This window comes from Pistacia vera, unplaced genomic scaffold (assembly GCF_008641045.1).
Source record: "Pistacia vera cultivar Batoury unplaced genomic scaffold, PisVer_v2 Contig563, whole genome shotgun sequence".
Taxonomy (NCBI): domain Eukaryota; kingdom Viridiplantae; phylum Streptophyta; class Magnoliopsida; order Sapindales; family Anacardiaceae; genus Pistacia; species Pistacia vera.
This window is the reverse complement of record NW_022196405.1, coordinates 38080-49055: the sequence shown is the minus strand read 5'-3', so window position 1 is coordinate 49055 and position 10976 is coordinate 38080. Positions and strand designations below refer to the sequence as shown.

Genomic DNA, 10976 nt, shown 5'->3' with positions numbered 1-10976 from the left:
GACTATATGGGAGGTTTTATGATCCAAAAAGACGGAAACTAGGAAAGTTGTTGAACTTATTTTTTTTTTCTTGGAATTAATTTTATCTTTGAATCATAACTATATTTTTATTTTAATTAGATTTATAGTTTGCATAAACTTGATTTAGTTAAGTTTGATTTTCCTATTATTTTCTTACTTGTTTTTTTACTTTTCTAGTTTGGGATTTTACTTGCCTTACTGAATAGTTAACCCTAAAAAAAGGTTTTTATATATAAGTCAACGGTCGCTTATTATAAATTTCTTAATGGTTTATTTGCAAATTGTTTCGTCATGAATTCTACGGTTTTTTTTTTTTTTTTTTTTTGGTAGATTCAATAAGTCTCTCATAGATTCGAGAGTAATTGTTCGTGAATTCAAAAGTTCGCTAGACCGCATCTAGTATCTATTTTATTTTGATGCGTCAATAATACTATTAGTCTTTTCTTTTCTTTTTTTGTTCAAAAAACGAATAAAAATATAAGTATCATACACAAAATATGATATGAAGGTGAGAGAAACAAAGAAGGGCGGGATGGAAAAACATGTGCAACTAAAACTGGAACATGGACTTGATTTTATTGAAATGGAAGCTTGGCACCGTCACTTTCCTAACTCAAACAATTGTACACCACTTTGCCAAGTCTCAATGTCTCATTGACAAATTGACAACCACGCAAAGCACCGGCGGAGCCGAAAAGTTTTCTGGAGGGTTAGAATGAAAATTTAATAATGAAGGGGCCAGAGGAAGTTCTTTATAGGGGCTAAATTTAAAAGTTATGGGTGTGCAAAAATTAATCAGCCGTGCAAGATTAAATGTCTATCAGTCTCAAAACATTTTAATTTAAAAGTAATGTCATGCTTCCGATTTCTTATCTCAACACTAACAAATAAAAATATAAAATGGTCTTTCAATATTATCCTCATGTATTTACATTTTACAATTAAATAAGAAATTTGGCGCATGAGAAACTAGACTGTCTCAAAAAGATAGAGCTGCCTACCCAATTATAATCATGCCTAACAATCTATATATGGCATTTTATCTAGTATTCAACACAATTATATGTTTGTTTCTACTTTAGGCAAATTCCCCACTCTCAAACTTGCTCTTTTATTGCCATATTTATTTTCTTTACTACCAACTAGGGTGAGAAATTTTTTAGGGTAGAACCGCAACCAACGAGTACCTAGGGTGTCGATTCCGGTTCTAAATTTGGTGGTACCTAGGATGTATTGTAATTTCTACAAACAAAGGGGTGTACTTATATTTTTTTTAGGGTATATTTGTCAGTTTTTTCAAAAATGGGTGCATGAACTTTATGTGAACAGTGTCGGGTACCCAAACCCGGAACCAAGATCCAATTCGAGGCATTTAGGAATTCGAACCGATCGGGTCCGATTCCTAAATCCTAGGAACCGTTGAGTCGGAGTCTGAATCCGATTCTAAGGATTGTGCCACATACCAGGACCTGCTCACCCCTGTTACCAACCAATACTTCTAAACTTCTTCATTCCGAGCACTAGAATCTCTCTAAAGTCAAGAAATTTACAGACTGCTTTTACTAAACACACAACAAAATTACAGCATGACAATTAGGTCTACGTTCACCCCACTTCTAGACCGTGCAAATAAAATACATATAATATGAATAATGGTATAAGAGTTGTTTTCTTTTTTCGTTTAATTATCAACGGTTGTGCCTTCTTCTCACAAAAATTATTCAGGTCCTTAGAAAATACGCTCATATTCAGTGCACATATTATCAGACGCCAACATAGAATGGCATACGGTCAAGGCATAATCAGTTGTATCGATTTCAGAATTTCAACAAGGCCAAAGTTTAGTTGAATTCATATAAAAAAAACCCAGAGTTCTTCAACATCAAAGGCTAAACCCAGATCATATAATTCTAGAGAGACATCCTCCAAACCTATTATCACTTCAAACTTTAGCAGTGCATGACAGTCCTATGAACATCAAGGAACATGTGTATCTCTATCTACATAACATGAAAATCATATCAAACCCTAAACTGCTGATAATCTTAATACTCAACCGAAAAGGACATCAGAAATTGATATGGCAATGGCTTAAGTAGAAATAATACATGGCTTATCTCTTATGTCAAAAAAAAATGTAACCCCTCAACTTGATTGCGAACTGCCTTCTCAAAACCAAATTATCCACAATGCACCTATGCACTTTTTTTTGTCCCTATCCTTTCTTCCTCCTTCTCTTTCCCTCAAAGAGAAATGAAAAATGAACAAATATTTCCATAGAAAAGATAAATGAAGTTGGCAATAAATTGTTAACATTTGTTTCTCAAGTTTAACTACCATACAAGATGACTCTTCAATGAAAAAGATTTCAACACTGGGGATCAAGAACAGTTCAAAACAAAAAAAAATTCACACTTATCATTACAAATATCTGCAACAGAATTTTACAGCTTCCATAAGAAGAATTCGTCAGGCAGATACCAGTTGATTGGATATACAGCAATATTTCAAGGAACAATGATGTTCATGAATTTCCTCTTGGCAAATGCCAACCACCATTTATTTGGAGTGCCATTGGGTCTATATGTAACACTCAACAGTCTCCCACTGGTTTCCTCTCTTATCTGCTTCAGATAATTCCTAAATAGCTCTGCATTTTAGACTCCAAAATTTAAAAACAAATCAACAGATCAATGTCTAAGTACACTCAAAGCAGCCAATCATATCCCATTGTGCCAGGGATTGTGCATTGACTGAAACAGAACATTTGACAGTTTACAGAAATGCCAACATACCATACAATAATATGATTGTGAAATAAGTAATTCTAGATTGAGATTATGCATACGATAAATAATGTTTGTTTTTTTATACCTAAACGCCTAGTAGAAAAGAAACTATTTTCCAATGTTATAAACTTGAACAACTTTTATTAGAACTTCAAACTGTAATGCCATATGATGATGCAATAGGTCATGCCAAAAATAAAATCGATCATTCAAGGGGAAGATTCACTAGTGACTACACAATATGGATATTGATCATGACTGTAAGGCAACATTACAGTCTCAGCAAAGTATCTTCCAGAAGAGCAGTACGACACTTACAACTTTTTCATATAACCTTTTCATACAACCCTGATGTGGCAACTCACATAGTCAGTTCACAGTGGGTCCCGTCTACCTAATTGCGAGCGGCCACGTCAGAGTTGTATAAAAAATTGTAAGTAGGGTTTTATTGCTTCCAGAAAATTAGAAATACTGAACTACACTGAAGACACAACAAGGAAAACCAGCTTGATTATGCTCATGATTATCCTTCTTTCACATATACTCTTCAATTCAGAGAAACAAGCTGAAAAACACAACAGGGAGGGTTGTTTTATGCCACTACATGGATGACAATAATTTGAGATAACAGACAGATCATAATCATTTAAGGGTGAAATTATTATTGAAACTAAGAAATTTACAAGGCAAATGTAGGAAGAGATATAGCATGGATTATTTTACAAAATTAAAGGAAATTAGTATAACAAATAAGGGTAAAAACATCTTAAGTAAAATTCTAAAAGGCAACAATATAATCATGAAGTACAACGAAAAAGATGACTAATTAAAAATGAAACAAATGATGCAACTTGAAAAAACCTATACAAATTCTTCAGCAATGCAATAAGCTCTATGACATACAAGTAATACTAAACACATAGATAGACATGAATGAGCTTTACCTGCTTCCTGTTTTGATTGAGGAAGAGGAAAAAGGCCTGGAAAAGGAAAATTAGGCTCACCAGGCACAGGAACCTTTTCCAAGCCCAAGTTAATGATGGCTTTGGTTCCCTCAGCCAAGGTTCTGCAGCCCTCAAGCCTCTTCAAAGCCACATTTATGTAGAATGTCAAATATATAAGAAGCTTATCAGCTGAGCTCTTAATATCAAAGTTTCTAAAGAAGACATTTGCCCGAAAGAATGTGATAGCTTCATCAACAATATCAGTTCTATCTGCACAAAACACGTGTCAATATCCACAAACAAAACCAAAAGAATAAATATTAGAAAATAAGATAAAAATATAACCTTGATCGGAAGCTGGAGCAGGACCCTTTATATGGCTTTTCAAAGGAAGTAAAGGACATCCACAAGCCTTAGTAACTCCTTCCTCATCGACAAAACTTGAGTGATAAACCTATAAAACAACACCATCTCTAACTTCTGAAAAGACATTGTTCACTTACATAAACCCTAGAACTAAGGCACCAAGCAAAAATTATTCAAATTCCTAGTTTTCCAAAACCCTGAAGGCCATTGAACCCATTTAGCAAGCTTAAGTTCAAATTGTGATTAATAACTTATGTGTTGAATATATAACATCCTATTTTAATGCTTTATCATCACAAGAGAATAATACCCAATAATGAATAGTCCCAACAACACATAGAAAATGTTTAAGAAAATTAAAAATTAGAAAGGTCCTCATACCATTTGTTAAATTGAAGCTTAAAAGAATCAGATTCTGCTCAAAGTGCCTGCAAAGATTAACACAGGAATTTATAACACAACCAAAATTTGTGAGGAAAATCAAAATCAAACAAATTTAAATTGAATGTTTACTCCTTAACATGTCAATGGATCGGAAATTGAATTACCAATATTTCATCACACTCTAACAAAATCAACCAAGAAAAATATCTTAATGCTGTGTTCTTATGAAAAATAATTAAAGTAATCTAAATCAAATTTTGGTTTATCACGTCACACAAAATTAATTTCTAGGTCACGGAATATTTTCCCGGGGAACAGACCTCCCTGAAAACAAACACATAAATCACATCTTCACACAAAGAAACTAGTAACCACTGAATAAACAATGCTGAATTCCTACATTAACCATATACCAATTAAAGTAGCAAACATTGAATATTGAGCAAAGTCAAAGCAGCCACAACACACAAGAACCAAAATCATATTCACAAATTTAGAAAGCAAAAGGAAAACAACGTCACGATAATTAAAAAAAAACGCAGAGAATGGTATTAAGTAACAAACCTTTCTTGTAATCGACAATTCAGAGAAGTGATTTTCGACACGATTCAGCTAATTGAACTCAAACAAGAAATGGATTGAAATTTAATATGATCGCCTAAAGTGTGAGTGAAAATTAATTATATAAATTAAAGTCCAACAACAGGATTGCAGAAATCCTTGCTTCGGAGAGAGACGATTCGTGAGAGAATGGATTTCGGAGAGAAACGATTGGGGAGAGAAAATAAGTTACCAGAGAAGAGGGAGAGAATCAGGAGAAATGGGAGAATTAATCTGCTTCCATACGTTATTGACTTGGGAGCTGATAATTTCGTTTTCGATGGGAAACAAAAAGGGAAAAGAAAATACAAAAAATTAACTCTAAAATTTTTGGTAAGAACAAATAAAATAACAAACATGTTTTTATATATTTTTATAGTTGAAACAATTTTTGAATTGTATCAAACGTATTTTTAAATTTTTTAAGTGTTGTGTATGATTTTTCCATCAAGCTCAGAATATCACAAGGTTATAGCCCGATCCGAAACCGACTCGACTTTACCGATTGTCTGACTCAACATAAGCTCGACCCAACACAATCTAATCGCGAACACTTCGTGCGATTGTTCAACAAATTCCTAGATAACTTCAGATCCAAGATTTCTCGGAAGGGATCAGATTGATAACAATCTTTGACAAATCACAGCGCCCAATCGCAAGAATATCAAAGTTGCATTTCAATTCAATTATAATCCCTTTATTTCCACTCTGTCCTTTGTACAAACTCTGTATATAAACCCCCTCAAACAATGAGAAAGGGGTTGGAAAATATTCCTAGAATTTCTATTGTAAGCTCTCACAGTAAATACAAAAAAAGTGGACGTAGGCTCAAGAGTTCATCTCGCCGAACCACTTTAAAAAATTTTTTGCCATTGACTTTACTGCACTCATTATTCATTCATTGTTGGTTACCCGTAATCACACACACACCAGTTCCGATCCCGCCAAGGTTTATCGGATCACTCTAGTTAGTGCAGATTTATGTATCAACATTTTGGCGCTAGAAAGAGGGCCTCCACCTTCAGAAATTTTGGCAAACAGCCACAGTGATTTAACCAATTCAGGCCCACGATGGTGTGTACAAGATCAAAAACCACCACCAGAAACCACGACAATGTAGAGACCACTAATCAAGAGGTGTAACAGGATGCTTCTGGGTGTCGGCCACCAATGCCGCCAACTCAACATGTCACAAATAACCAGAAGGCAGGGATGTCAAACCCCGAAAATGGCCAATTGGTGGAGATTATTAGAACCATTGTTGCACAGGCGGTGCAACAAAACGTGGCTAAACTGAGAAATTAGCAACCAACCACCCAAAATCTTGACCAGCCACGCTTCACCGATACCACCCTAACGGGTCAGAATTCAGCCGAAGACCAGTTCGATTCATCAACGCCAAGGGGCGACCGACAACCCCAACTTCACAAAGTGCACTCCGCTCACGAGCGTGAGTCTCATGGGCAAACTAATCCTATGAGGCGATTAGGGAAACAACCAATAGGTGAAAGCGAAGGTAATGGTCGCCCATAGGACGCTCGACCTGCTCGACGGTATCCCCAGCGTCAACATGTCAGTTTTAACCCACGCCCAAGACAAGCTTGCGAGGCAAGTAATGTGCGTCAATCTGGCAATGATCGACATTCCGTTATAATCGACGACGTGAGCAACACACTGAAAAGCATGATAGCATTTATCAACCAAGCCATCATGACTCAACTTCGCGTAAGAATAAGTGTAATGGAGGGGGTTCACAAGCAACAGATTTGCGAACTCACTTGCTCGAGGTAAGGTTGAACAGAGCTAGCCAGAGCGATTACAATGAAGACTTAGATCGTGTGCAAAAAATGCTCGATGATCTAAGAGCTCGCCAAAATGGTGCGGCAGAAGAAATAGTGAGTTCCCCCTTCACAGAAGAGGTTCGTCAAGCCCCACTTCCACGAGGATTCAGGGCACCGAAGAGTAAGTTCGACGGGAGAGGAGACCCTACAGACCACCTCGACAATTTCAATGACCTGATGGAGCTGCACCAGGTCGTGACTTGGCGAAGTGTCGCTACTTCACAGTCACATTAGTAGGGGATGCCAAGAGGTGGTATAAAAGACTCAAGGCGAACTCCATCAGTTCTTAGCAACAATTCTCCTCGCTGTAATTGTAGCAATTTCAAGCGAGGAGACAGTTTGCAATATCGCTCAGTTACTTAAGCAATATTCGTCAGGAGAAAGACAAAGCACTAACCTCGTATTTAACGAGGTTCCAAAACGAGCAAGCAAAGGTCGCGGATGCACCTGAAGAGTCAATCCAGACTTTATTAATTACAGGCATCAGGCCAAACACGGAGTTGTGGAAAGAGCTCCAAAGTGAAAATCATGTGAGCGAGTAGAAAGCTCGTTAGTAGCCCTAGCTAGAAGCTCGCCACGAAAAGCCCCGGACAAACGATAAGATCGCCCATCAGATAAGTGGAAGGGCCAAGACTACAATGATAGAGACTGGAACAGGTCCCAAAAAAGACAGAAAATAGATAACCGCGAAGACAGACATCCCTTCCCGCGGTACACAGAATATACCCCCCTCACGCAAGACATAGCTCACATCTACGAAGTCTCTCGTGAGGCGAAGAGACTATCCGCTCCAAAAAGAATGAGGGGGGCTTTGGGCAAAAGAGATCAACAAAAATATTGCCAATACCACTGGGACATTAGGCACAACACCAAAGAGTGTCGAGCTTTGAAAGATGTCATCGAAGACCTGATACGGAGGGGCTATCTAAAGGAATTTGTTAAGGAGGCATCAGCTCGTGAAAATATTAGCGAACAAAATAACCAGGTCTAGCAAGCCCTAGCCAACGCCAACAATGATGTCCTGGTGGGTATGATTTATAGGGCCCCCGACATAGCGGGAAGCTCAAGGTTCGCTCGCGAGTAATATACTCGCGAGGCCAGAACAAATTCGGTCCCCTAGGTAACGAGCTATGAACAGAAGTCATCAAAGTGGCCTAGATAGGAGAGCGAGGTGGTAGGATTCACTGTTGAAGAATATGAAGAATCGCCTTGCCATAATCACGATGCAATCATAATCGCAGCCAGGATCGGCAATGCTAGAATACTGAGGCTGATGGTCGATAATGGAAGTAAAGCGAACATCATCTTCTTGGGAACCTTCCGAGAGATGAGGTTCACAGAGAGGGACTTGAGGGCGTGTCCTTCGCCACTCTATGGATTCACTGGGAACAGCCTAATCCCCAAGGGAAAGATCAACCTTCCCATGACTCTAGGGGAAGAACCCAAAATCAGGACAGTATTGGCTGAATTCTTAGTGGTAGATTGCCTAACCACATATAACGTCATCCTCGAAAGGCCGATCTTGGTGATTTGCGCGCAGACACAATAGTGCACTACCAAGCAATGAGGGTCCTAACTCCCAAGGGAATCATGACGATCAAGAGCTATAGGAAAGAATCTCAGGAATGTTACAACCGAGCCATAAATGTTGCATTAAAATGGCGACTCCCGAGGACAATGGTTATTACAGAATCTTAGCCACACCCCAGACCTCTTGAGGATAACATAAATCCTCGTATCCATAGAGAAGAGCCAGTAGTAGGGCCGACAGAAGAGCTGCTAGAAATATGTGTTAGCGAGGAAGATCCAACTCACGTACTGAAGATCGGCAGTAGCCTAAGCAAAGAAATGGTCGATAATATGGTAGGGTTTCCAAAGAAAAACCTCAACGTGTTCGCATGGGTGCATGCGGATATAGTGGGGATCAGCCTTAAGGTAATGTATCATAGGTTGAACATCGACCCAAAAGCTCGGCCAATAAGATAGAAAAAAAGGTCTATGGATGCAGAGCGCTTTAAACGCTCAAAGATGAAGTTGACAAACTACTGAACATTAACCTCATTAGAGAAATAAAGTACTCGGATTGGCTCGCCAACCCAGTCCTGGTTAAGAAGTCGAACAACAAGTGGCGAACTTGTGTCGACTTCACAGACTTGAATAAAGTATGTCCCAAAGACAGCTTTCTGCTATCATAGATCGACCAACTAGTAGATGTGACAGTTGGAAACGCATTACTTAGATTCATGGATGCATACTTGGGATATAACCAAATCTCGATGTATCAGCTCGATGAAGAGCATACCTCCTTTATTACTGACCATGGGATTTACTGTTATAGGGTTATGTCGTTTTGGCTTGAAGAATGCTCAGGCGACCTACCAACACTTGGTGAACAAGATGTTCGCCGACCAAATTGTCAAAACTATGAAGGTGTACATCAATGACATGCTCATCAAATCAAAGGTCGCTAAAAACCACATTGAGCATCTGGGGAAAATGTTTGACGTCCTCAAAAAATATAGAATGAAGCTAAATCCCTCGAAATGTGCTTTCAAAGTAAGCTCGGGAAAATTCTTAGAGTTCTTTGTAAATCAACGGGGTGTTGAAGCCAATCCAGAGAAGATTCAAGCTTTACTAAACATGAAAAGCTCGACCAGCATAAGGCATGTATAGAGCTTGAAAAGCGTGTGGCCGCACTCAGCAGGTTTTTTCCTAAGCCATAGACAGATGCTTACCATTCTTTGAGACCTCGAAGAGGAAGCATGGTTTCAAGTGAATAGATGAGTGAGATAGAGCCTTCCAAGAGCTAAAGAAACATCTGGGATAGCCTCTTTTGTTATCAAAGCCTGTCCAGGGTGACCCAATACTATTATATTTATCAGTATCAAAGTCCGCTATTAGTGCAGCATTGGTACGCGAAAGAGGGGGAGTGCAATGGCCGGTATACTATGTGAGCAAGAGGTTGCTCGACGATAAGACGAGATACCTTGAAATGGAGAAGCTCGCCTATGCCCTTGTCATTGCCGCCAGGAAGCTACGGCCTTATTTCCAGGCGCACTCCATTCACGTGCTGACAAACTATCCATTGAAGAAAATAATGCGAAAGCCTGAGGCATCGGACAAATTGATCCAGTGGACGATAGAAATGAGTTAGCATGATATCAAGTACATCCCAAGAACGGCAATCAAGGGTTAGGCTTTGGCGGATTTCGTATCAAAATTCTTCTATCAGCCAAAAGGGGAACTAAGCCCGCCAGAGGCAAATACCTCACAAGAAATCGAGTAGTAGAAGCCAAAGCTCGATGACCTAAGATGGTGGATTCTGTATATGGATGGCTCCTCAAACGAGAAGGGGGTAGGAGTAGCGCTCTTGCTCAAAAGTCCCGAAGGAAACCCGATCAAAGTCATAGTAAGGTTCAGGTTTGCCGTCTCTAACAACGAGGCTGAGTACGAGGCGTTGCTCGTAGGGATCTGCCTCGCTAAGGAAATGGGGGCAGAGTCGATCAAAATTTATAGTGATTCCCAGCTCATAGTCCACCAGATTACCAGGTAGTACCAGGCGAATGAAGATAGAATGGCATCCTACCTCTAACTAGCGAAATCCAAGCTTGAACAGTTCTTCAGATCCTAAGGGAAAAGAACTCAATTGTTGATGCTTTAGCCTACCTGGCCTATGTAATGAACCAAAAGAAAGTTGATTCCATACCAATTAAGTTCCTCCCAAGACCAAACATCTCCACTCCACAAGAACCAGTCTTAGCAAGGAGTCGGAGATACAGTTGTTGCCTACCTAAAGGATGGTATACTACCCGAAGGAAAAAATGAAGCCAAAACACTCTACCCAAAGTTAGCTCAATACACGCTCATCAATGATAAGTTGTATAAGCGCAGGTTCAATGTACCGCTCTTGCAACGTATTAACCATGAGGATGTGGATTATGTTCTGAGGGAGATCCATGAGGGCATTTGCGGGAACCATGCAGGAGGCAAATCTCTAGCATACAAAATACTTCATCAAGATTATTGCTAGC

The 10976-nt window shown here is 39.0% G+C and overlaps 1 protein-coding gene across 2 annotated transcripts; it reads right to left on the bottom strand.

Moving 5' to 3' along the window:
* Positions 1–2528: 2528 nt before the first annotated feature.
* LOC116108403 (actin-related protein 2/3 complex subunit 3) lies at positions 2529–5376 on the bottom strand. 2 transcript variants are annotated; one of them, XM_031394657.1, is made up of 5 exons: positions 5069–5375; positions 4502–4548; positions 4100–4208; positions 3755–4024; positions 2529–2671 (listed from the first exon to the last, which is right to left on the bottom strand). In XM_031394657.1, exons 2-5 carry the CDS (start codon positions 4502–4504, stop codon positions 2529–2531), a joined length of 525 nt encoding a protein of 174 aa, XP_031250517.1. In that variant the 5' UTR covers positions 4505–4548; positions 5069–5375. The 2 variants fall into 2 exon arrangements, with proteins under 2 accessions (XP_031250517.1, XP_031250518.1); XM_031394658.1 differs by having other exon boundaries at positions 2537–2661; positions 5069–5376.
* Between the last annotated feature and the right edge of the window lie 5600 nt (positions 5377–10976).